General features: G+C 45.2%; 3 protein-coding genes across 5 annotated transcripts in view; 1 reads left to right on the forward strand and 2 right to left on the reverse strand.

Annotated features, from left to right (window-relative positions):
* The window catches only part of EPS8L2 (EPS8 like 2), a 131,812-nt gene extending 123,206 nt beyond the window's left edge, over positions 1 to 8,606 (reverse strand). Inside the window, exon 1 of the mRNA XM_029912833.1 lies at positions 8,584 to 8,606. The gene's annotated coding sequence lies outside the window, so the exon portion shown is untranslated. The remainder of the gene's footprint in view (positions 1 to 8,583) is intronic.
* TMEM80 (transmembrane protein 80) lies at positions 5,085 to 18,862 on the reverse strand. The gene is made up of 5 exons (XM_029912834.1): positions 18,749 to 18,862; positions 10,927 to 10,943; positions 8,789 to 8,882; positions 8,584 to 8,676; positions 5,085 to 6,296 (listed from the first exon to the last, which is right to left on the reverse strand). The coding sequence occupies exons 1-5, from the start codon at positions 18,765 to 18,767 to the stop codon at positions 6,091 to 6,093; spliced, it is 429 nt and encodes a 142-aa protein (XP_029768694.1). The 5' UTR covers positions 18,768 to 18,862; the 3' UTR covers positions 5,085 to 6,090.
* Positions 18,863 to 19,048: 186 nt separating this feature from the next.
* The window catches only part of DEAF1 (DEAF1 transcription factor), a 44,078-nt gene continuing 35,714 nt past the window's right edge, over positions 19,049 to 27,412 (forward strand). For all 3 annotated transcript variants that reach the window (XM_026657620.2, XM_026657621.2, XM_026657622.2), the window contains exons 1-6: positions 19,049 to 19,797; positions 22,343 to 22,440; positions 22,844 to 22,973; positions 25,019 to 25,165; positions 25,889 to 26,028; positions 26,862 to 26,927. In XM_026657620.2, coding sequence (XP_026513405.1) covers positions 19,536 to 19,797; positions 22,343 to 22,440; positions 22,844 to 22,973; positions 25,019 to 25,165; positions 25,889 to 26,028; positions 26,862 to 26,927 — 843 coding nt within the window. In that variant the 5' untranslated portion in view covers positions 19,049 to 19,535. The remainder of the gene's footprint in view (positions 19,798 to 22,342; positions 22,441 to 22,843; positions 22,974 to 25,018; positions 25,166 to 25,888; positions 26,029 to 26,861; positions 26,928 to 27,412) is intronic.

Here is a 27,412-nt window from a genome sequence, read left to right on the forward strand (position 1 = left end):
AGAAGGAAACTAGCAGGAAGAGGTAACCAGCAGGTGAAAGACCCTAGTTTAAGGTGAACATCAAAGGTTTGTTCTGGTATATTTGGCAGTGCAGAGGGACACCCTGGCACCCTTTAGCTAGGAAATAACCTGGCAGTGGGTTTGCTTCATGAAAAAGAGATCTCAGCCAGGCTTGGCTGAAAACACTGGAAAGAAGTTTGGGAGAGAGAATCTGCTTTAGATAGGTTAGCTTGGTTAGGTTTAGTCTCTAGAATGCGTGGTATGATTTTGTTTTATATGTAACCATTTGTCCCCATCTCTCACTTTGGTTTTTATTTGAATCTTTATTCTTTCTTCAACAAACTTCCTTTTGTTTTATAATTGAACTCAAGTGCTGTGCATAATGGTATAAGGTAAAGCAGTGAACTGTGGTACGCTGTTCCTTTGGGAACAGAGGATGTGGGATTTCTGTGGGTATCCAGTGATCAGGGGCTGGAGACCACACAGGGACACTTCAAAGGGACCTGGGGGCTGAGGTGCATCTCTTGTCAACCTGCAAAAGTGAAGACAGGGTTGGTGTAGCCCAAAGGAGAGTGGCTGACAGGCTGGTTGTGTAAGGGAGCTAATACCCAGCTAGCACAGGTCAGACTCCATCATGCTGGAGGCAGGTGGTAACAAGGTGACTCACAGCCCTTGCTGTCCCGAGAAGCGACACTGGGGGATAGAAAATGAATTCCCTCAGCTGGACCAGCCCAGCTATTTGTAAATCCCTGCATTCAGGGAAGGCAACTGTTCTTCCTCTAAGTCAGAGGTGGGCAAACTATGGCCCGCGGGACCATCCTGCCCGGCCTTTGAGCTCCCAGCCGGGGAGGCTAGCCCCCGGTCCCTCCCCCGCTGCCATGCCGCTGCGCGGGCAGCACTCTGGGTGGCGGGGCTGCGCGCTCCTGCAGGGCAGCGCAGCAGCGTGTCTGGCTCTGGCCGGACGGTGCGACGGCCAGACATGCTGCTCTGAGTGTCATGGTAAGGGGGTCGGGGGGACTGGATAAGGAGCAGGGTGTCCCGGGGGACAGGGAGCAGGGGGTGGAGGATCTTGGGGGGGGGGGCAGTCAGGGGACGGGGAACGGTGGGTTGGATAAGCGTGGGAGTCCCGGGAGGCCTGTCAGGGCGCGGAGATGTGGATAGGAATCGGGGCAGTCAGGGGACAGGAAGCGGGGGGAGTTGGATAGGGGGTCGGGTCCTGGGGGGGGTGGTGGTTAGGGGTGGGGTGTCCCAGGAGGGGTGGTTAGGGGGCAAGGAGCAGGGGGGGTTGGATGAGTTGGAGGTTGTGAGGGGGACAGTCGGGGGTGGGAAGTGGGAGGGGTTGGATAGGGGGTGGGGGCCAGGCTGTTTGGGGAGGCACAGCCTTCCCTACTAGCCCTCCATACAGTTTTGCAACCCCAATGTGACCCTCGGGCCAAAAAGTTTGCCCACCCTTGCTCTAAGTGGAGAGGGCTAATCCCCTCCCTGCCAACATCTGAATGGGGATTATATAACCTTTGGATCTTTTCCTCCTCTCCTTAACACTGCCCTTGGTCATTGCTGCATCCTCCTCCTCCTCACTGGCATTGCAACATCAGAGAGAAACCAGCTAACAGGTGACCTCAAGAGACTAACAGCTCTGACTAATGCCAGGCACAGTGCAAATACAGAGTAAGCTTTCCCACCCAGCTCTGCTTGTGCACCTACTATATAACCCATGCCAGTCAGTTCCTAGACTTCTCCTGAGCAGACATAATTGTATGGTGATTTTTGTGACATGAAGGGAGCTCCATTAGGGCCTGATCCAAAGCCCCTTGGTGCCAATGGGAAGACTCCCATTGACTTTGAGGGGGCTTTGGATCAGGCCCTATTTTGAAACCACCAGCTGCATTTGAAATGTTGACCTAAACAAGAAGATATGAACTTTGAACTCCAACACTGAACGCTAGTGAATTAAACTATTTGTCTCCCAGCCCCTAAGATCAGTCCCTTTTAAAGGTGCCCTGCAAAGGGGAAAACAGTTGGGCTTGTACACTCCTTTCTATCAAGTAGAAACTTAAAAAAAAAAAAAACCCTTTCAGCTCCATAAAGAATATGAAAATAGCACAAGTGCCATTTCATCCTTTAGAGGGCACCTTTAAATCATCAGAAATAAAGTCAACTATAGGAACCTGGCCAGCCTTTTTCCTATGTTTTTCTCCACTGACTCAGAGAGAGGACTTGCAGAGCCTGAGAGCTTGTCTGTCAGTATTATTTTTAACTGCAAATAAAATATATTAATCAAAACTTGGCTCCATCTAGTGAAAGACAGTATTGACTTGTCCGCCACCCTTTCTGTTTAACAGGATATTCCTGTTTTGCTGTTGCTGGGATACTAGAGGAAATCCAAAATATTCTCTCTCGCAATATAACTGTACATTGTGCTGTACAGCAGGTACAATGTACGAATAAAGATAACAAATTTCTGTCCCAAAGAGTTTAGTCTATGGCCCTGATCCTGAAAGGAGCTCCACACACAGGCAGTGATCTGCTTGGACAGAGCTCGTTGTAGGATCGAGTTTAAATATAGGAACGGGCACAGTAGCAATAGCAACCAGAGAGATGAGCGTGAGCATTATGGCTTGCTGGCTTCATGGAACCCATGAATTTTTTGAAGTGTGAGAGGGAGAGTGCTTGGCACATGCAACCCAAGAGATTGTTCAGTGCATGAGGGTGACATACAAGAGGGCATAAAAGCATAACTACTTAACATTCCATGGATGGTATAAATCCTCTAGTTCATATTGTCATCCAGAAACCCTGGTAATTTCACAGTCCTCTGGTACCAAAACTTTGCCCTACCCATGTGCAATTGAGGAGAAGCCTGGCTCTCAGGACTCCAGCACTTCTGTTTAAACATGCTTAAGCAATAACACACAACTTACGGAGAGAATGTCCCCCCCTTGCTCTAGGCATCCACAATTTCAGGGTACAAATGAGTGAATGAGCTCAGGTAAAAGATGAGATGTGACGACTGCCGAATCACGAACATGGGCAGTGGATTGAGGCTGCACTAGCAAGACAGGAGAAAAGAGGTGGCGGACCTTTAACTCTGTCATCACTAGCCTCCCACTTCTACAATCTCGTTCCTTTTCTCTCCGCCCATAGCCAATATAATCAGTGAGATCAGCCTTTGACCCAGAGAGCTGGGTGTGCCAAGCTAATATTATTAATAGTGCAGTAGGGTTCAGAATCCCCCTCTGGAACATTAGACTCTACTCTGAGTATTTGGTGCTGCTTGAGAGTTTAGGGCTTATCTATAAGGATAGTCACACTGGCTTAACTAAAGGTGTGAATTTAAATCAGTTTAGTTAAACTCCCATGTAGTCACTTATTTTGATTTAAGAATGGCTTCAATTCACCTTAAGTACATTGGGAACAAGTTGAAGCTAAGCCAAAAATATACCCACTCTAACCAAAATACGAGTGTCAACACAGGGGATTGCTCCAGTTTAACTACACCCGTGTGAGGGCGGGTTGACCAGGCTTTAGTTGACTTCTTCGGTTATTAGTTTTCTTAAGTGTTACACTAGTTTCTTTCAGAGAGAATTTCAAAACAACTGACAGTCTGTACAGAGAATAATGCATAAAGGCGACAACGTATCATAGAACATTGTGCTACAAATGTAGAGCCCATCTACATATATGGTGAAAAAGGTTGTAAAGAGCATGGAACACCAGGAGACATTGGATGGGTACTTTATCTGCACCAGAGGACACATGACTTCAGGCATTAATTGTGGGACTCAAGACAACACTTGGAAACAAGAGAACAAGTGTATTTAAATCATTAATGAAGTTAGACATTTGTTACCTCTACCTGGACTAGTATAATGTGCTCTTTGCAGCTACCCGTTCAGACCACCAGAGGCAAGTAAAAGAGGGAAGCTAATACAGGAACTCAGAGTTAACTATAAGGTGTGCTATCCCTGTCTGCTCCAATATAGACAAGTAACTGTGGTTTTGTTTATAGTTTTTCCTTTGGATTCTGTTATGGGCCCCTATATTTCTACCTTTGTCTGAGATGGGCATAACTAAATACCAGGAAATGAACATGCATTTATTTACACACATACAATAAAACAAGGTATAAATATGCATGGTATGCTTTCATCATGCGTAGGGTGGGTGAAGCAGGTTATAGGTTGTGCATTTTGCTTTATTAATAGAAAATGTATGACAGGGCAGATTCCATGATGCCAGGCAAATGTAGAAGAACAAAAGGATTACTATGACTTATGCAGATTAGGCATGAAAGCATTCAGTCACTCAGTTTATCTGCTACCTCTTAGGACGTACTTCCATAGTTCTTGCATTGACTTTGGGGTGAAATCCTGACCCTACTGAAATCAATGGGAAATGTTGCTATTGGCTTTAACAGGGCCAAGATTTCATCCCCAGGAAATTTGCCTGGAGAAATGCAGATTTTGATGTTAGTTACACTGTAGGTATAATCTGGCTCTGAAGCAGATGTTAACTAGCTCATGGACAATTTCCCTACTTTAAGATTGATCCTTTGGTGGCACAGTGCTGCCACATGGGCTCTTATATCACTGCCCCCCTGCTGCCAGCAGAGCAGGGGAAAGGGTGTGTGGCTGCGCCAGTCCCTGGCTGCATTTTCAGCCCCCTGCAGTCATTGCAGCCTGGTGTAAATTAAAGCAGACCTCAGGATGCTCTCCCAATGTACAGGAGAACTGGCCTGCACATAAAAGCAGCAAAATCAAAGGCATCCTTTCCACACCCTCTGCCTAACCCCGCAACTTGTGCGCTGTGCGGCTTAGCCACACCCCAGAAGCCGGTCCAAAATATTTTGCACTTGCAAACAGAATTAGGGTGTAATGAATTCTTTATTTTTTTTTTAAATTGATACAAAAATAAAACATATGAATATGAAGGCTATAATTATGTACAAAAACCCCAATGATGACACTGTTACAAAAACCCATGGTCAACTGCAAAATCTTAGCTTGCATTTAGTCAAACAGATTTTAAAATAGTGATTTAACCAAACAGGAAAGGAAAGTTATAAAAATAGATCCATCAGAGATGATAAAAACCTTACATAACATTAAAGCTGATCTTTCAAAAGGAAAAATCAAGGCCTAATTCTTATTTATAAAAAGGCCATTCTACACTGCTCAGGTAGTACAAAGGGGACGTAACATTCATGCCCATTTAAAACCCCCATCCTTTACATTGCCAAAGCAGAGATGTGGCCTTAGAGGAAATGAGGAGTGGTCAGACCTGTAGTTCCCACAACAGCTGTAACACAGCTCCCTTGTGCATATAGGAGACCTGATTCGGCTCTCTCAGACACTGGTATCAATTAGAATAACTCCACTGAAGTCAATGGAGTTACGAAGGTGTAAAAGGCACAAGTGAGATCAGAATAAGGACAACAGGACAAAATTCTGCCCTCAAATACAACCCTGTACCTGGTAGTGCAGAATTGAGCCCACGGTATTTTCTTTTAATGTAGACAGGGCCTGATTCTCCTCTGCATTACTCCAGTTTTATGCCAGTGTGATTTCATTAAAATCAATGGCATTGCACCAACATACAACTAGAGTAATATGCTGGTTTATATTTGTTCTGATTTGGATAGAAATATCTGACGCAGAATTTTGATTAAATACACATGTACGTCTTTAGGCACAGCAGGTCAGTACATGGACCCAATGCAGGAATACACTTGATTATGTGTGTAACTTTAAGCCCAGATGCACTCCCATTGACTGCAATGGAATTACTCAGACTTATAGCGGAGCATGTACTTAAGTGTTTTCCTGAAGCAGGGCCATTGCCACTAAATGAACTACTTAGTCAAACAGTGGAACAGAGCTACTGTACAGAATATTTTAGCTGGTTATTCATGGGGGGCTGTGCTGTAATAGGGCTATATTAAACCCTGTAATATAAGGATGAGTTTCCTCCCCAGTATTTTACACTGGAGAAAGTGAAACCAAATACTTTTAGACTTTAAAGATGCATGTTGTCTCTTTACTGAAGAAATGTTGGAAGCAGATGTACCTTACAACTCTGAGCAGCAGAGATTTAGCTGACAAATGCAGCAATGGCTATGATCTGTAGTAGTCCCTCAAGCCCATATGTAAAAAGAAGAATAGCATTAATAACGACATCTGCTTTTAGCACGTAAGTCTCCCACACCAGGAAGTAGACAGACAACATTATGCTGCCAACAGTAATCACGAGACTGACCCCTAGTGGAACCTCTTCTTCTGTCAGGTTACCCTTTGTACCTTGAGGAGACAAAATGGTTACATGATTCGACTGTTTACAGGGACAATGTCTTGGGTCCCACCCAGGAGAGCAGCTCTGTTCAGTAAGGGCACTTAAGTACATGCTTAAGACTCTTTGAAGTCTATAGGACGTAAGTACATGCTTAAATGCCTTCCTGAATCGAGGCCATTGACTGTAAGCTTAAGAACAAATCCAAAGACAGATGAGCACGGTCATTTCAACACTGACCAGGATGGTAGTTTGGAGAAAACACAATCTACCGGTACTCTAAGACTTGGTCTACACTACAGACTTATATCGATATAACTAAATCGCTCAGGGGTGTGGAAAATCCACGCAGCACATGTAGACAAGCCCTAAGCACAACTCCTACATTATTTCCCCCAGATTAATAGATTTTAAAGTTAGATGTGATCATTATGATCATCTAGTCTGGACTGTTGCTTGAAAGGCCATTAAATTTCACCACATGGTTCCTACATCTTGCCTGACAACTTGACGACTAGTGCAGAGGTTCTCAAACTGTGGTCCACGGACCACCACTGGTCCGCGAGCTCCATTCAGGTGGTCCGCAGATAGTTCCATCTAAGGTGCGCGCCTGGGCGGCCGCACACAACAGAATGAAGGGCCACCCACTTAATTAGCGGAGCCATGCAGGCGTGGCTCCACTAATTAGGTGCTTGGACCCTGGAGAAGATGCACATGTAAGGTGAGGTGGTGACCTTGGGGGGAATAGGGGGTAGGTGGGAGGGGGTATGGGGTGAGAAGAGGGGGTGGGGGGAATTTGGGATGTGCACGGCTGCGGTGGCCAGAGAAAGAGGCAATTTTCCCCAGCTCCAGGGCTGTGGCTGCTGAGGAGAGACAGCCCTCCTTCCCAGCCTCAGCTCTGGGTGCTGTGGCGGGGGAGAAACCCCCCCCTTCTCAGGCCCAGCTCGGGGCCTGCCGCGGCAGGGGAGAGAGGGCACATCCATCACATTTGAAAGGTAAGACTACTGATATTAAAATATGAGTTGTGTGCTTTTATTTGTAGAACAAAAAAAGTTAATTATTATTAAGTTTTTTTTTATATACAGCTCTTTTATGCAAAGCGCTTTACAATAGTTAGCTAACGGTATAAACAACATTTGGAAAGATCATTAAGTGGTCCACCAAGACCCTCAGCAACTTTCAAGTGGTAAGTGGAAAAAAAAGTTTGAGAACCACTGGACTAGAGTGTATCTTTTATAAAGAGATCCAAATATGATTTTAATATTTCAAGTAATGGAGAATGTACCACATCTCTTAGTCATCTGTTCCAATTGTTAAGCATCTTTGTTAAAATTTTGTACCTTATGTCCAAGCCAGTTTTAGGGTCAATAGTTTTGTTATTCATTTTTTAATTGCCTCTGACTTGGAACTTATTTTTCTATTTATAAAATATTTTCATCGAACAGGCTCTGAGCACACATACAGAGAATTTACTTTTAGGCACATTTTAACTATAAAATGAAGACAATTCATCCCTGATGTAACCTAGCTGAATTCAGCAGCAGCCCACGGTGTATGCTGGTATAAATGTCTCAAGAACACCTGGCATATAAAAAAAATTAATCCCCAACACCAACAAACACACACAACCCTTCGGACTGACTCAGTAATGCCTACAGTGGGGGTTGGAACCAAGGCTTATATGTCCCTTTATGCCACTCTAGCCCATTAACCCAATGGAAAGGGGCCATAGTCAAGGTGAGAGTCCCTCCTGCCCCATACCCTGCCCTCCAAGTGTAGTGCTGTAAATGAGGGCTGCAAAAAGGAGGGGTGTGGAACAATTGTGGCAGCTCTAGGTTGCTCAATTAAATCTTCTGTACTGGGTAATCCCTGGGGGCTATTTCCAGCCACCTGACGGCTTTTATGCTGCTGGAGCAGTGTAAAGGAGCCCTTCAGTAGAATCAGGGCCTCTATATTTTGAGCTTTATTCTCTCCCACAACATACATACTTATAAATAGCACAGCAGTACTCTAGTGTTACATTTCCAGCAGTTCTTGTTCTCTGTGAATCTGTTCCTTTTTAGTGGTACTTAAAAATTATATTTAACCAATATATAACTATTATCATTTGCCCTTCTGGCAATACAGATCAATCAATTAATGTTTAACAACATATATGTTTAACAGTCTGTAAAATAATTGGTTACGCTGCTAAATCAGCAAGTTTTGACATTCACATTCATAACATGATTAATGTGTAAAGACTCTGAGGCAAACATTCCATCTTAAAGTGTACAATGATAATTAAGATCAACATACCCAAGTATAATCGGATTGCTTCTAGAGTGGTCATAATGAACAGCAGCGCAAGATCAAGAGCCAAGTAATTATCCGGATAACTGAAAACTTGACCTGTTGAATAACAAAGCGTAAACAAACCAAAACCACTAAGTACATCAAGTCATCACAATATAACACGCACACATCTGAGTTTTGTGTTTAGAATATGTATAAAGTAACTTACTTTTATAAATAATCATTAGAAGCGTTGCCAAGAAATAAAAGATGTAATAAAATCCATTTAAATAGAACAGGATCTGTAAGGGAACAGACGACAGCTGACAAATGTTATTAAGGATCTGTAACAGTAATGCAGTCAATCTATTTTATAAACTATTGGTCACAGCATATTAACGTCAAAATGTTACTATCCCTTATTTTCCATAGCAATCTATGCATGTACATGTTTATATTGGCACTTAAGATACCAAGGTGGTTGATATATTGGAAATACCTAAAATCAGTTGAGATTCCAAATACTATGAATTTAGGACAATAGCTTTTTGGTTTCTTGTCTGTTTTAATACTTAGTTCTAGCTAGATTAGGTGTTAACATGGCCCTCATTAGCACAGTCTCTGAGCACCTCACAATCTTTAGGGTATTATCCTCACAACACCCCGGCAAACCCTATTATTCCTAATTTTACAGCTGAGGAACTGATGCACTAGGCAAATAGTGACTTGCACAAGGTCGCACAGGAAGTCTGTGGTAGAACATGGTAGAACAAGATCTTGAATCCAGGTCTCTTAAATCCAGGTCTCTTAAATCCTTGGCTAGTGCCCTAACCTCTGCATCAGCCTTTCTCACCAATTTTCCAGTTAGATCAATATTACAAGAGTGTGTATGTTGGGGAAAGAGTCTTGTAGCCAGCAGGCATGTATTTCATTTGTATTTCCTTGGTAGTCTGTTTCATTTGTTTATTGTGCATTGTTTAAAGGTGGGAAAACCACAGGAGCCAAATGTGATCTACATTTCAAATGCTTCAGTAAAATATAGGCACCAAAATCTCTGCTCCTGTCATGGAGCTGCACCTATTTCAACCAAGAGAGAATTTGGCATGGATTTCTAGTGGCCATTTAGTTCTATTGTCCCCCAAGTTTATGATGACATTAAGTTTACATACAAAGTATTTTAGCGTTAGTGCCCACCCAGTTTTGGATGAGAAAACCTGCAAGTCATGGGCGTAGTCCAGTTCCCAAGCATGTAAGCATGTTAATTTTAATGAGGCAGAACTTGGTTTTCCTGTTTTTCTGGTTGAAGGAAGGTGGAGCAAAAATGCTGGAAAAATGCCAGTAGCAGAAGTCTTTGAAGAATAAGGTGTCTGTCTCTTTTCTTAGGAGGTTACCCCCGGGGGGTGGGGTAGGGGGAAAGGGAGGGTGGAGCACCAGGAATTAACCGGAGAGGAAAGAGAGACAAAGAGCGTGCTACAATGCTCTTTTGGCGCCTCTTGTCCGCTATGTAATGTCAAGTCTCAGGGGTGTGTGCTGCATGGATTTCATGTGGCTCAGTCTACAAACCTAATTGTTTAGATTTAGTATGGACCAACCAGTCACTCCCTCCTTCTCCTCTAATCTCCCACTTACACCTCTAAAGACCATGGATCTATGGTCACTGTTTTTTGTTTCAACTCTCTTTCCATTACTCCTCTACACATCACTGACTTAGGGTATGTCTTTATTCAGATGAACAGCCCCTGGCTTAACCTACCCTGGATGTGAGCAGCCACACTGCAAAACCATACCTGAGTTACTGCTCCACACTGATTCATGTGTTGCTAGGACTTCTAGGGGCATATCCCATGGTTCTTAGCATTGCTGTAAGCTGACCCACTCTATGATTCTTTCCCAGTAAACTGTAAGAGAACTTGTCTGTCCTTTTCAATACATGGGGGAGAGGGAATTTTGGGAAAGCATCAGAGGAGTCGGACTGTTGGCATTTGACTGGTTTAGCCTGCGCCCTGATTGCAAAATGGGTGGGTTACCCAGTACCAGTGAAAGCAGAACCTGACCATTAGCCTATAGCACCAGACCAGCCAGCTAGCCCAGGCTGAAAGCATAAGTATATTCATGCAAGAGGGCTTCATCTGTGTATGGGTGCTGGGGTAGCAGCAATACCCAAGTAGGAGCCTGGGATAACTCTGCTGTGAAGACATACCTTTAGAAGCTATCACCTACCAATACTAGCTCAAACAGATGGTGTTGATGCCACACAAAAAAGGATACCAGTGAAAACTATGCTAATATAAACATTGTGCAAACTTATTAGACAGTGATCTTGCATGTCATCCCCAAGTGCAAGGGATGGGATGTCCAAAAGGATACAACTGATGAAGTTCTTCCTGCCCTCGGAGGGAAAATAAGGAATAATTAGGAGAAAATCAGCCTACATTTTTGCTACCAACGATGTTGCAAAATGCACAAATGACTGAAATTTTTCCACATCAACTACTTCAGATTTAGAAAATAACTTGTTTTAGGATACATTAACCCTAAAGTCATTCTGTGAAACCTTCATGGAGAGAACCCACCTTCTCTGGTGTGTACATCTCTTTGAAAACTTTAAGCACTATATAGATACTAAATATTATTGTGTATCTGTACCTTCACAGCACTCATCATGAATCACCTGATGACATTTCCGTTTCTGAACTGTACAAGAACCAGGGAAGCTTGCGGGGGAATCAGAATATGTCATCTGTTGTTAAATTACAACCAAAGGTTGATTAAGTCAAACCCATGGCCCCAACCACCACAATGTTGCCCTTATCCCCATCTCAAATGATAATTCCTTCTAACCACGCTCCCCTTACAACCAATCATTGAAAGCCCAGATAAATCCTTAGCACAATGCAATTAAAAAAAAGAAATGTATGAGCCAAGCAATAATTCTTCTGAAAGTGTCTAATCTAACTTTTCTCTGTAAAACACAAATTTAAATTTTCTTGACGTGTGACAGTATTGACCCAATGAAAGCTCACCTGTCCATTGTTATCCACCTTAGCACTCCACAGGTACATACAGAATTGAGAATCGCTTGTGAGTATTAGCCCCATTTTTCAGAAGGCAAAACTAAGGCACTTTGTGATTAAGGCTCTCATCCTGCAAAGATTTATGCCTCTGCTGCTTAATTTTACACATTGACTTCAATGGGACTACTTACAATATGTAAAGTTAAGCTGATCTGGAAGTCTTTGCAGGATTGGGGCCTAAGGACTGGGCTACGTGCAAATTTTGTATTGATATAAATATGTCAGTTAAGGGTGTGATTTCTTACCAAAATAGTTATACCAGAATAACCTCTAGTGTGGATCGCTTACTCCCCAAACAGGAAAAAGGGCTTGTCTACACTTGAAACTTGTTTCATCTTAAGGTAGAGTGTTAATTTAAAGTGCAATAACTCCATGTATGGATACCCTTATTCTGGAATAGTGATAGCTCTTATTCTGAAATTCCATCTGTAAACAAACCTACAATATGACGCATGGCCAGAAAGGGTTAAGCAGCTTGCAGGATAATTGACCCAGATTCAACTTTTAGGGACATATTGGTAGATAATGTTTGTGTTTTTGTGTGTTTACATATATATTGTTAGAGGTTAACAATGTAATCGAGAGTCCCGAGCTATGCTGTATTCTGTTAATTCAGACATCAAAAGGAAATATCATTTAAATGAACTGTAAACATAGTGATATCACTGTATTCATCTCTCTGAAATGTACAGCAAATCACCTGTGAATGGTGGAAAACAGGCAACTGCCTTATGTTAATCCATGTAGCTAATTACCAGTGATGCTTAGGAAATAGGTCTACTTCAAAGTCTCCATGATTGCCTATTGTTCACCTAAGGACTCCAAGCTATCAAAAGAAGGCCTGGTACTATACAAAAATGTCTTGGGTCCTGATCCTTTTTATCTCAGATCTGCTTGATGCTTCACGCAGGGGAAGCTTAAGTCCTAAGACTGAGATCTCCAGAGTCCCATCTGGATCACCCTGAATATGGACATAGGACTATAGCCTCGGACTAATACTGAAAGAAATCTTTGCAACTACAAAGCTCACCATCTCTACTATGAATCTGATCTCAGAACTGTACTCATGTCTGTATGCATACTGATCTTTTAACCAATACTCTCTCTCTTTTCTTTTTTAATAAATTTTAGGTTAGTTAATAAGAATTAGCTGTAAACACGTATTTGGGTAAGAGCTGAAATATTCATTAACCTGGGAGATAGTGTGTCCGATCCTTTGGGATTGGCAGAACTTTATTATATGATGAATAAGATTTTCAGTAATCCTCATCATATTTGACTTGGGTGTCTGGGTGGAGGCCTAAGACTGGGTTACTTTAAGGAAACTGTGTTGTTGGCTTCTGAGTAACCGTAAAGTATTATAGAACCGGATTTGTGCTGACTTGGTAAATCTAAGTATTGGAATATCCACCAGCTTTGGGGATTGTCTGCCCCATTCTTTGTAGTTCACCCTAATTGAGTAACCTCCGTATGGCTCCCCTGGGACTCTGGTCACACACCTCTATAACTGACTCCTTATTACAGAGGTTGTAATACTTTAATTATACTGGGCTAGATAAAGCAGTACAATTTTTTGTATAGACAAGCCTTTAGGGAATTGCCCAAAGATCACACAGTGAGTCAGTGAAAAAGCTGGGTACAGAACCCAGAGCGCTGATTCCCAGTTCCCTGCTCTAACCACAAAACCGTATACCATTGTCATTAGCCCACAAGTAGGCATTAACCATATTCCTACATTGTACCAAGGACAAATGATATAATATCTAATAACCCTACTTAGCATCTATAGAATCTCAGCACATTTCACCAACATTAATTGCTTATGCCTGACAACACACATTTGTGAGATAGGTATTGTAATTATATAGTAATTAGTAATCTAGTAATAACATATCCACTTTCAATTATGAAACTTGACATCTAATTTTCAATTATTCTAAATTAGTTTAGACTGCCAAGTGCAAGATCACTTTGCTTTCAATGGCCTAAATAACGATGCTTAAATATGGGCCAACTCTATCTTTGATGTAACTCCAGTGAAGACAATGGGTTTATACCAGGGATGAATCTGGCTCACTAACTCCAGTTTTCAAGAAAGGATACAAACATGGTGCAAATCCCACATTCATATATACAAGTGGGCTCTTAGGAGCATGGTTATCTATCTGCCATATTGTCCTGAGGGCCTTTTTGCATGTACATATGCTTGAGCTGCACGTGCGTCTTAAGAAAACAGTTTTGAAAATTGTGCCCCTAGTGCAGGATCGTGCAGATACTCCATGAGCAGAATCCCACTGACTTTACTGGGAGTTTGATATACTGAACAAATACAGAACCAAGTCCATAAAGTCTGTTCTAAACAAGTGAGTTTTTTAAATGTAGCCCCTGCCAAATTTTCTTAAAGAACACTGTGCGCATGCATATTTGAAGACAGAATTTGGCCCATTTTCTACAAATCTGTTTCAGGATTCAGCATTTCTGATGCCAAAAATGTATTATAGGTGGTGTAGGTAGCAATGCCTATAACTAGGTTTGCCCAACGCTTCCCATTATAAGACCCTGTTTTCACTTACTTATATCTTTGCCAAACTTAAACCATTCAGGTTGAAACTTTCCATGCCAGGCATCTACCTCAAACAGATTTTTTTTTTTTTTTTTTAAACTTTCAGCTAAAATGGTTCAGTTGTTTTGGAGAATGAGAGCATGGAAAAATTCATGTTGTCCATGTTAATGAACTGGTTGTAAGATTATTATCATTTTTAAAGAAGCTTTCACACCTCCTTGCTTTGGATTGGGACTGGACATTTGACAGGGGGTCACCTGCTGTCAGGAATGTGCCTTTTGTTGTTGCTGTAAAAAAACACCCAAGTAGGACCAAGTTATGAGTCACTGAAAAATCTCAGTTCACACATAGTCAACTGAGTCTTCTTAGACGTTGGCTACTAAATTCTCCACAGATTTTGTTTGTATTGCACATGCTCCAGCCCCTGGCAGCTCCTATGTATGATTGGACTGCACATGCACCATCCCCACAGAATGACTGAGCACACTCTGGGAAACTGTAGCAATAGTATAAGAAAAAAATAGTATCTGATCATGTAATTAAATACTGTATCATAATGCATATGCACAAGGGAGCTGAATTAAGGTTGCATGACCATCCTTAAATCTGGCATTTCCCAACTTCTGAGTGCTTGACTTTGCAATCTTATTAAAAGAACATTGTTAGGCTTTTTTAATGAAGTACTTATAACAGTGAGAGAATAGCAGGTGTAACCGGATCTACTAGCAGCTTAGCACTCATCCAGCTGCACCGTTGTTAGCAGCTGCTATAATACAGATCTTACTTTGCTAGTATAGAAGTACGCCATGAGAAGAGGAGCCAGGAGTCCTGGGTTCTATTTCTAGCTAACTTATCAACTTGTTAATGTGACTTTGGACAAGCCAGTTACTGTCGCTGGGTCAAATTCTGCTCTCAGTTACACCACTCTAAATCAAGGGAAACTCTACTTATTTGATAAGAATCCTTCTGGATTTAAACTGATACATAGCAATATCTGGTCCTCTGTACTTGTTTCCACATATGTTAAATGAAAATAATTTACCTTTGTCACAAAGGTATTGAGAGGTTTCATTCATTAGTGTTTGTCAAGTGCTTTGAAATACTCAGCAGGAAGGTGCTAATATAAGTATAAAATATTGTTATTAATCATAAAATGAAGGATACCCCACTCAGCAAAGGTCAGTTGGGAGGCTGGGTGTAACTGTTTACATTTCTTTTATTCATATTAAATTAAAATAATGAAAAACAATGTAATACTGATTAACTCACTCTAAAAGTAGCCAGGAATGCTGTAATAAGCAAATTCTGCTACTACTGAAGTCAAGGAGAGTTTTGCCACTTACAAAATGTATGGCATGGGACAAAATTTTACTGACTGATAGTTAATAATGCATTCATCCGTTACAGCTAGTTCACTGCTGCAGCATCTCTTTCCCTTACTTTACCTCATTATATGTTATAGCGCTGGGGTGGGCAAACTTTTTGGCCCAAGGGCCACATTGGGGTTGCAAAACCGTATGGAGGGCTGGGTAGGGAAGGCTGTGCCTCCCCAAACGGCCTGGCCCCCGCCACCTATCCGCCTCCTCCCACTTCCTGCCCCCCTCAGAACCCCTGACCCATCCAACCCTGCTTCTTGTCCCCTAACCACCCCTCCCAGGACCCCCCACCCCCAAGCTCCCAGTCCCCTGACTGCCCCGACCGCTATCCACACCTCTGCTCCCTGACAGGCCCCCCGGGACTCCCATGCTTATCCAACCCCCCCCCCCGCCCCCTGACCGCCCCCCATAACCTCCGCCCCATCCAACCGCCCCCTGCTCCCTGTCCCCTAGGACCCCCTGCCCCTTATCCAACCCCCCTGGCCCCCTTACCATGCCACTCAGAGCAGCATGTCTGGTAGCTGCTCCGCCCGGCCAGAGCCAGACACGCTGCTGCGCTGCTCGGCAGGAGCGCGCAACCCCGCCACCAAGAGCGCTGCCCGTGCAGCAGTGTGGCTGTGGGGGAGGAGAGATAGCGAGGGAGGGGGTGGGGGCTAGCCTCCCTGGCCGGGAGCTCAAGGGCTAGGCAGGACGGTCCCGCAAGCCGGATGTGGCCCGCGGGCCATAGTTTGCCCACCTCTGTTATAAAGTATCCCACACGGAGAACAAATTAAACAAAATATCCATGCTGTGTTATGCATGTTGCCAGAAGAACTCATATAAAGAAAGCATGATAAGCTAGTCAGGATACTGACAATTCACTTATGCTTAGTGGGGTAGATTCACCACTAGTGCAGCAGCTGAGCCTCCCAAGCACATCCCTAGGCTGAATTCAGGGATAATGTTAGTAGAGCTGATTGGGAATTTTTCAACTAAATTTTTTTATTGGAAAATGCTGATTAATCAAAACTGAAACGGTCTGTGGGAAAATGGTTGGTTTTGATGAATTTCTTGACTCCAAAAAGTTGAAAAAAATCCAAGTTGCCTAAACAAAACATTTTTGAAACAAAAAATTCCAGTTTTCTGGTTCTAAATGACTTTTTAGTTAGAAAAGCAAAACAGTAAAAATGGTCAAAATCAAAACGTTTTGATTGACCCAAACTGAAACGGGGCAGGGGGGTATGGTTTGGTTCAAGACAGTTTTCAAGATGTTGGTCCAATTTGGGGTGGGCCCCTACCCCGGGGTGGGCCCCTACCCCGAGGTGGGCGGCTGCACACAACTGAAGGGCAGACGTTGGGAGCGCTTGTGACCTCCAGTTGCTCCTCACATGTAGCTCTAGGCAGCAGTATGAGGCGGGGAGGCAAAGCCAACCTGTCCCCTTTGCTGAGAATTGGGATGCAGCAGTGCAGAGCATGGAGCCTCTGGCTCCAAACAGTCTAGCTGAGTTCAGCAAGTAAAAGTCGGAAGCAGGCAGGCAAAAGTTCCCACTGGTCTAGGTCTCCTTGGCGTGGGGAAGGGAGTCCACGCCACTCCAGGTCTCTCCTGGAAAAAGGTGGAAGAGGTCCTGGTTTCTCCGGGGAGGGAAGAGTCAGGGCAATGTGAAGGAGGGGAACCCCATATGCGGTGAGACCCTCCTGGGCCCCCTCAATAAAATTCTGGTTGTCCCTTTGCAGCCATCTGGTGCTTGCTCACAACAGGGGTATGCACTGCGGACTGGTGAGAATGAAGCAGGGACACCCCTTTCTCTCCATCTCTTCCAGACACCAGCTAACCCCTGCCTCTTCCAGATACTCACCACCCACTGTCCCCTTAGACACCCTCCATCTCTCTCCATAGGCGGCGAATTACATGGGCCTGTGGTGCCCATGCTCCACCAATATGTAGGAACGTGGGCCCGGCTCCACCAATATTTGGGCTTACCACGCTTTGGGGGGCCCTGTGCTTCAGGGGGATGCAGGGTCCAGGGTGGCCTGGGGAGTTAGCAGGGGGGCCTGGCAGCAGTGAGCGACCCAGACCCAGCCCTCCCCCATTCCACCCCTTCTCCCAAGCCCCCACCCCGCCTCTTTCTGGCTTCTGCCCCCTCCCCTGAGCAACGCCAGGAGCTGGCAGGGCGGGGCGGAGCGGAGCTGGGCGGGCTGGGGCCAGGTTGCTCGCTGCTGCCGGCACCAGGCCCCCCGCCAACCCCCCAAGCTGACCTGGACCCCGCATCCCCCTGAAGCACAGGGCCCCCCAAAGCACAGGGCCTGGGGCAGTTGCCACAGTCTGTCCTAGGGACGGGGTGGCTCTACTTGGACCCGTTCTGGGCACCACCAAAAATTATACAAACCTGCCGCCCATGCCTCTCTCCTTGGCCCCTGCATCCTCTGAGCTCCCTAGAAACCCACCTCCCCTTAGACACACAACAGCCCTCTCCTTAGTGCCCTGCATCCTTCACCCAGACACCCAGCTCCCTGAACCCACTAGACACCCATCACCACCCATCTCCCAGACCCCTTTCTCCCCTGAGTTCCCCGCCCAGCACCCATCGGCTCCCCTCAGGCACTGATCACCCCGGATCCGCTCCCCTTTCCGATAGCCGGTTGTAGGCAAGGCTTGCTCAGAGGTCGAAGTGCAGAAGAGGGTGCGAGAGGGGCCTGCGAGGCTGTTCCGTGAGCGTGGGAGCGAGCTGGGCTAAGACGAGCCAGGGCTCACTCAGCCAGTCTCTCCTGAAAGGGAGATCGCAGTGCACTGCCGCGCCCCCGCCCCCTCCTTCTGCCCCCCAGCCCTGCGAGATCCCGGGGCTGACTCCGGAATCGCTTCACCTTCCCTTCCCGTCTGAACGCTCGTCGCGGCTTGTTACGGGGCCATCCCATTTCTCTACCCGTTTAAGTTTCACACTGACCAGCGCTGCCCACCCGAGCCCGCCGGCCGCGGTAATAACCCCGATCGCCTCCAGTGCCGCGCGCCGGCTGGAGTTGATTGTCGCGGCGACGTAACCAGGGCCGTGCAGTAACCATGGCAACGCTGCAACAGAGGGACGAGGCCCATCATCCCGGCAGGGGCAACCCTTCCCCCCGGAACCCGGTCTCGCTGGGAACCGCCACCCCGCCCCACCGGCCGCCGAGCTCGCGGTAACGATGGCAACGCGTCCGCTCACCTCTCCTAACAGCAGCCATGTCCGTCCCCTCTCTCTCTCTTCCCTTCACCACCCCTCAGTCCTCCAGCATCCCGGCATCCCATGCGCCGCTCGGGCTTCGGGCGCTTTCGGCCATTGCCGCTTATTCTCGCGCGCTGTGAGGGCGGCGAGGAGCCCGCCACTTCCCCTTCAGCCCCGCGGCCTTCGGGCCGCTTCGGAGCCCTTCGGGCGTCCCGCGCGCTCGGCCGGGTTCGTTCTGCTTCGGGCTGACTCGGGCGCTGTCCGTTCGGCTCCCCGGCCAGCCCGGCCATTCGGGTGAGATCGGAGGGGGCTCGGCTCGGCTCCTCGCTGGCAGGACTCGGGCAGGCTCGACTCTAATCGGCTCTAGCCTCCGATCGCCTCGGGCAGGTTCGGGTCCCTCCCCCCGCCCGGCTCGGATTGCTGTTCGGGCGAGACTGGCGAGGACACGGAGGGGTTCGGCTCCCCTCGGGTGCCCGGATCGGTCCGCATTCGGGTCACCCGGGAGGGGCAGGGGATTCAGTCGAACTCAGCTCCTTAAGCCTGCAGCGGCATTCGGGCGAGCTCGGAAGGATTCGGTCAGGCTCGGAGCCGACACGGTTCAGTTCGACTGCTCGCTCTCGGCAGTGCTCGGCTAATTTCGGAAGGACTCGGGATCGCTCGGGGAAACTCGGAGCATTCTGGGGTAGCGCCGCGCCCGGCCCGGGGATCTGAGAATCGGGCTCGTGTGAGATCGGAGAGGCTCGGGCCGGGCTCGGCTCCCGGCTACCGCCGCCTCGGGCGGGCTCGGATGGAGGACTCGGACTCGGCGGCGAAGCAGCTGGGCTTGGCCGAGGCGGCGGCGGTAGCTGCGGCGGCGGTGGCCGCAGCAGTGGCCGCGGAAGGATCCGAGCACCAGCGGGCGGAGGCGGCGGGCTTGGAGGCGGAGCCCGAGGAGGAGGAAGCAGCGGCGCAGGTGACGGCGGTGACCGTGATGGCGGCGGATGCCGAACACATCGAGATGGGAGCCGAGTCCCTGCCGAGCGCGGACGAGGCTGCCGCCGCCTTTGCAGGTCAGAGCGCGGCGCATGCGCATAGAGCGCCGCGCGGGCGCGCCTGCAGCCCTGGCACGCGCTGCGGCCGGTACCGCCCCTTCCCGCCGGTGAGCCGGGCCCTGGCGTCAGTTACTCGAGGTCAGCCCCGCACCTCCCTCCCCCGCCTGGGGCGTCCCTGGACCAGCTCCCGGCAGGTCACAGCGCTGGGGCTCGGCGCGAACCCGGGTCCTTTTGAGGGAAAGGGCCGCCTCAGTTCAGCCGCGCTGCTGGGTTTGACTTGTTGCTGTCCGCCGCTTTCCCCCATCCAGTCTGTTCCAGGGCGCTCGTTACCCACACGGTCAGCCACCGCCCCCGTGCATCTTGTCAGTGCCACAAGTCCTGACAGCCAGTCCTCCCCGGCCCCAGCCGAGATACACGGTTATCTTCGTTTTACAGCTGGGGAGCCAGACCGGTGAAGTCACTTATCCCAGGCCACACAGCAAATAAGTAGCAAATTCAGAATTAGAAGTAAATACTGTCAGACTTCCAACCTTTTGTTAAGGTTGCCAATTTTGGTTGGATTTATTCTAGGGTGACCAGACAGCAAGTGTGAAAAATCAGGATGGGGGTGGGGGGTAATAGCCTATATAAGAAAAGCCCCAAAAATCGGGACTGTCCCTATAAAATCAGGACATCTGGTCACCCTAACTTATTCCTGGAGGTTTCATCACATGACACAGACTCCAGGATAACCCTACCTTTTGCTCAGTACTTCAGTCCACACTGCCTTCACAAAAACACCGAGGAGTCTGGTGGCACCTTAAAGACTAACAGATTTATTTGGGCATAAGCTTTCGTGGGTAATAAACCCACTTCTTCAGATGCAGTGGCAACATCCTGCCTTCACAAGTAAACTATACACTTTTTTCCCCCTTGAGTAAGAGGCTTCTTTCTGCACATTAGATCTTGACTTTGACCTTCTGCTCACTGTGGGAGTTTTGCCTCCCCAAACAAATGCAAAATATTGGAGACAAGATCTGCCATGCAGCCAGGAGCAGAGATTTTAGCCCATAATCAGGCTTGATAGAATTCAATTTTAATTTTTTACATAATTTCAGTGGTTAATATCAATGGGGTTTTTTTTTTTAAATCTATTCAGATTTTCATAGTTGTAAGAAATTAAGGGAGGGATCAGACAGTAATTGTTTAATGACAATAGACATTGAGATTCAAAAAGTAAAGCTTTACAACCATTAACACAAAAATTGTGGACATCACACGTCAAAGTATACAAAGTAAATATCCTTAAATTGTAATAAGCTGTCAAGCAGCATATTTCTTACTTTGCCTATTTGTGAATTACAATTATGATGAAAATATTTTTCATCAGTTTGTGTGTGAAAAGTAAAATTGATGTTTACCGATAAAAATCTAATACGTCCACGATTACCCATAATTAGCTGTCAATCTTGATGCACGGCTGTCTGGGTGTTGTTTTTCATGCCTTTCCATTCCCGGAATACAGAAATCTTTTTTTGTGTGTATGCCATAAAATATGGCAGCAGGATTCAACCTAAGTATTCTGTATGTGCTCTGAACAGCTGTTCCTTTACAAATTTTGTATGTAGTATAGTTCTAGCAGTGTCGGTCCCAGGATATTAGAGAGACAGGACCTGAAGATGAGCTCTGTGTGGCTTGAAAGCTTGTCTCTCTCACCAACAAAAGTTGGTCCAATAAAAGACATTGCCTCACCCACCTTGTGTCTCTACTTTACAAGTGTGTCAGACTCAGAGGACTTGTAGGATTTTACTTTGTGAAGCCCCACATATATACCATACAACACCCATCTTGGATTCCCTTAGTTAAGAAGCTAAGTTTTCATAAGGGTTTGTATATATCTTGTACTTTATGCATAAACAGAAGTTGATATAAACCATGAGCATCTATTAGTTTATACCAATTTTTCTTTAAAAGCAAATTTTTATAGGCAGCAGCAGGAGAGAGACAATCTGGAAGACTTTCCATAACTAAATATGCTATCAAATTTTATGCAAAATATAATTTAAAAAATTGGATACATTCTAGCTGATGTGCTAGTTGGTCTATCATGATATTATTGAAGTGGTAGCAATTAATATATAGACTGAGAGGCAGAGAGTCTGAGGTTTTCTCTTCCTTTTATCTTTAGGTTTGTAAGTCAATCCCCTTTTACAGTTCTCATGCACACTGAAGCAGCTTCATTTTTCCTCCTAGTTAATCACATGCTGTTAAATACTGTCTCAGCCTCAAGAGTGTTCAAATGATAAGCCCAAGCCAGTTTTGAAGATAGATAGCAATAATCAGAATGACATTTATTTCTAGTTTAGATTCTTTGAAAAGATTTCCAGAGGTGACATCAGAAGTGAAGTTGGGAATGTCCTCTGTGGATGATCTTATTCTCAAGGGGGTGGGAAGGAGGACCTGGAAAAAAATTGGAAATAATATAGGGGAAAAAAGAACACAATTGTATTTTCTCCCCTTTTAGCTTTAATCAGGTTCTGTGGATACAGCAGTATATTAAGTTCACTTCTGTTTTATGTTGTAGAAGTGACAACAGTAACGGTAGCCAATGTGGGTGCCTCTGCAGACAATGTCTTTACCACATCGGTGGCAAATGCTGCATCTATATCTGGACATGTGCTGGTAAGTTAAAGGTTGTTGTTTTTTAATTCCTTTAGAATGTTGTGGGCCCTATGTTGATAATGCCCTATGTAATGTCTCAGGGTAAGTACAACTCTGATGTTCAGGCTGTGTTAAGATCAAAGGGGGACTCTTCATTACAACATGCAGGAATTTAGCCACATAACCAGCAATAAAGTTAAGAGTTACACAGCTAGCTCACTCTGAATATGTCCTCCCATGTAGCGCTGGTGAACTGAAGCATATAGCCTTGGATTCACTGTTCTGAGGCCAGAATTTGGTTGACTTGAAAGCACACACACCCATGCTGATTAGAGTTGTAGGGGTCCAGAGAGAAGAATCTGAGAGGCATAAAAATATCTGAGGTTTTAATTATATTAATTAAAACTCTTTATTTTTTTTGTAGTCTGGCAGAACAGCTCTTCAAATTGGGGACAGCTTGAATACAGAAAAAGCCACTCTGATAGTGGTTCACACAGATGGCAGCATTGTAGAAACCACAGGGCTGAAGGGGCCCTCTGCACCTCTCACACCAGGTATAACACAATCCTGCTCTGTTTTTTAAGCATCACTCAGACGGGCTGGCTCTATATTTCCTATTCCTGTATTTAGAACTAGAAACTGTCTCGTGTAACTCTTTGAAATCATGTTATAAGCATTAACCGTCACCTCTTGAAATTCTGTTGGTAGATCCAAAAGCCAAGTACTTCTTGGGAGTAAAGGAAGATTATTTTCTCTCCATTTCTTCTATAAGAAATCTATTTCTTTCACTCATTCTTTGAGTTTGCTTTCGCAAGCACACTCAGGAAAATCTTGCCTTTTCTTTATTTTTCTCATGTTCACTTGTCTCTGCATTCCACCCAGGAAGATGAATTTTTCATTGTAACTATTGATATTGGAAAAGGATGGCAACACTGATAAATTCCGTCTCCTAGTTCTGGACTCATTTATATTTTAAACTTTGCAAATGGTCATGATTCCACCAAGACCTTCTGTTGACATTTGAATGTCAAGATAGCACTGTTTCTTTGTTTCTAAAGATTATTTCTTAATTCAAGTGTGTGCACTGGCAGCTGCAGTCTTCTTTCTGTGCACAAGGTGGCGCAACAGCTCTTTAACATTGAAAGTCACATTTCCTAGAAACATGATATGGAAAATACATAATATATCCATCCTCCCATAGCTATTGCAATTTTAAATGATTCAAATAAGAACTTAAGAACGGCCATACTGGGTCAGACCAATGGTCCATCTAGCCCAGTATCCTGTCTTCCAACAGTGGCTAATGCCAGTGTTTCAGAGGGAATGGAACAGAATAGGTAATCATCAAGTGATCCATTCCCAGCTTCTGGCAAACAGAGGCTAGGGACACCATCCCTGCCCATCCTGGCTAATAGACATTGGTGGACCTATCCTCCATGAACTTATCTAGTTCTTTTTTGAACCCTGTTAGTGTCTTGGCTTTCACAACATCTTCTGGAAAGGAGTGCCACAGGTTGACTGTGTTGTGTGAAGTAATGGGAGTTTCATCATTTTCCCAGGAGACTATTTCACTGTCCATTTGAACTCACTGTTAAGATACATTTCCTAATGCACACATACAAAGTGGGAAATTACTGCCTAGGAAGTAGTACTGCAGAAAGGGATCTGGGGCTCACAGTGGATCACAAGCTAAATATGAGTCAACAGTGTAACGCTGTTCAAAAACAGCAAACATCATTCTAGGATGTATCAGAAGGAATGTTGTAAGCAAGACACGTGAAGAAATTCTTCCGCTCTAAACGGTTGATTAGGCCTCAGCTGGAGTATTGTGTCCAGTTCAGGGTGCCACATTTCAGAAAAGAACAAACTGGAGAAAGTCCAGAGGAGAGCAACAGAATGATGAAAGGTCTAGAAAACATGACCTATGAGGGAAGATTGAAAAAATTGGGTTTGTTTAATTTGGAAAAGAGAAGAGTGATGGGGGACACAACAGTTTTCAAACACAAAAAAGGTTGTTACAAGGAGGAGGGTCAAAAATTGTTCTTGTTAACCTCTGAGGATAGGACAAGAAGCAATGTGCTTAAATTGCAGCAAGGGAAGTTTAGGTTGGACATTAGGAAAAACTTTCTAGCTGACAGGTTGGTTAAGCACTGGAACAAATTGCCTAGGGAGGCTGTAGAATCTCCGGCATTGGAGGTTTTTAAGAACAGATTAGACAAACACCTGCTAGGAATGGTCTAGTTATTAAGTAGTCCTGTCTTGAGTGTAGGGGACTGGACTAGGTAATCTGTTGCAGCCCCTTCCAGTCCTACACTTCTGTGATTCTACAATTTAGCCTCCTTTATTTTCTTTCTGTTTTATAATGATACCTAACCAGGGCTCCTAGAAGCACCCTAAACAATCTCATTGGTCTGAAAGATGCTGTTAACATACTCTAAATTAAATTATATGTCATTTAGTATGTTTCTCTGCTCATTATGGACAGTCACGAGCTGTCTGAGTTAATTGCATTACAGTCTGGGTGTCACAGATATTAAAAATCCAAAGCTGTGTTTGGTGGGCATTTAGTATGTTTCATCTTTCTTTTCTTAACCCAAAGGTTCTCAGTCTCCTCCCACTCCCTTAACACCTGGTCAAGAAAAAAATGGCACAAAGTATAACTGGGACCCATCAGTGTATGACAGTGAACTCCCTGTGCGATGCCGGAATATCAGCGGAATCCTGTATAAAAACAGGCTTGGTTCAGGTAAAAAGGCCCTTCCTGCCTTCCACAAGAGAGGGACGGTGACTCGTACATCTTTGTTTGGTGTGTGCTTGTTTTAATTGTGCTGCTCTTAAAAACCTGTTATGAAGGGAAGGGAGAATTTCCAAGCCAGTCGTCTTCTTTTGGATATTGCTTTTCTTGGGTGCTTTGGCCTCTTGCTACCCCACTCTGTTCCTTTGGAGAGTAGGAAGCCTGACTCCCACACGGATTCTTTGGTTGTGTCAGAAGCTGAATCTTGACACAGCCGCAACTGGACCTGTCTGCCTGCAGATTCAGGCATCTATGGCTGCCCTTTTGTTCACATATAGAAGCTTTTCTTCACAACCATAAAGGCTAGAAACTTAAAAATAAAAGTAAAGGAGAGCACTACTTCTGGAGAAGTTGATGGCATTTGTCTGGGAAAGCTTTGTACGTGCCACAGAGGAGTGCATTCTTCCAGCATGGATCTAGGTGCTAATGAGACTAGGATGTGGAGCAGCCTAAGCACACACAAATGAACAGGAGGTGGTAAGCACTGGTTAATACAGCCAAGGTCTTAAATGAGTACAATTATTCTAATAGGGTGGGAACTACTAGACTAGTGTGCCAGATATTTACATGCTATGGATTAACTGCTTCATCACCTGATGGTTTCAGTGCTTACATCTTCAGAAAAGTGAAAAAGTTATTCTTAACCACCAAATGCCTTCTCTTACCTTGTTTCAGGAGGCCGGGGCCGATGTATTAAGCAAGGGGAGAACTGGTACAGCCCCACTGAGTTTGAAGCCATGGCAGGAAGAGCCAGCAGCAAAGATTGGAAAAGAAGCATCCGCTATGCAGGGAGGCCACTGCAGTGCCTTATTCATGTAAGATCAAGCCTGTGCTTGTCTCTGCTCCAGGGGAAGGGATGGCAGTGTCTGACTCTCCAATGTCCTGGCCAAATGCTTGTGTTCTGTCAAAGGGATGAGTCGGGGTGGGGTGGGCGGAGGGCGGAGAACACTGACCTAATCACAGGAGTATTAAAGAGAAATGATGTTACAACAGGGCACTTCATTAACAGTGATTTGGTTTTGCTGAGGACCAAGGGGTAGAACCCCTAGCCAGGTTCCCAAGTTAAGTCAGTCCAAATGTTTCTTAAGCTCAAAAAGGGTTATAGCTTTATTCCAGTTAGAAGCTACCATGGGATAAGTTCCAGCACTGAACTTCATGTGGCAGAAATGGGGAAATGATAGCCTTAAAGGCTCCCCATCTGCATTACCTCCTTCTAATTCTATAATTGGACCTCTTTTACTGTTGTTTGGCTGGGAACAAGTGGTTCCCTTGCTTCTTACTAGGTTACTCCAGATATTTTACATCCCATAGTGTTAGAAGGGAGGCCCATTCTTTATGGGGCATTACTATTAAACAGACAATTGGGCAGAGGTCCTTTATACTATTCTAAACACATTCACCTGCCCTTTGTCTTTGCTTTTGGAGTTCTTCTTCCCTTGGTATATTCCCCATCTTTCCCTTTGTTTCTGAAGAGTTGTCATGCATGCATCTGAAGAAGTTGGGTATTCACCCACGAAAGCTCATGCTCCTATACGTCTGTTAGTCTATAAGGTGCCACAGGACTCTTTGCTGCTTTTGCTAGAGTATATTCATGCTTTGGGTGGTTTGTGACGCTTTTAATGCTGTCCTGGTAACTTCCCAATTTCAGGATGGGATTTTAAATCCTCATGCTGCCTCATGCACTTGTGCTGCCTGCTGTGATGACATGACCTTGGTGAGTTGCAAGTTTACAGCCACTAATTTGAAAACTTTCAGTGTTGGCTTTATGTTTGAGTGATAATCAGTTAAGGTGTCACATGGCCATCAGAGTTTAAGTCATCAGCAACCTGAGACAGGAAGGGGTTGGGAGTGTTGTGGATGCAGTGTGCTTTGTTCATGACTAGAGTAAGGAAAGGGGTAATGAAATCCCTCTGTTTGAAGTTCAGAGCTGCTCCTTAGATAATGATGGTAAGATGCTGAGTCTGGGCCCCTTTAGCTGGAGTGGGAATTTTGTGTGAAATGAGTGAGTAACATAATGGGGGTGGGAAGGCAGAGATTTTGCTGGTGCAAGTGGGTATCTGGTTTGGGGATATGCTCTTTGCTGAGACTGGTGATATCTTAGCCTTCAGTTTTGACCATCTTTAGTGCTGACCATGGAGTGACACCACCAGCTGTATTGAAAGGCTTGAGATCAATAATACCTTAAATATTGTGCATCTT

This window comes from Terrapene carolina, unplaced genomic scaffold (genome assembly GCF_002925995.2).
Source record: "Terrapene carolina triunguis isolate 2854851 unplaced genomic scaffold, T_m_triunguis-2.0 Scaffold250, whole genome shotgun sequence".
Classification (NCBI taxonomy): domain Eukaryota; kingdom Metazoa; phylum Chordata; order Testudines; family Emydidae; genus Terrapene; species Terrapene triunguis.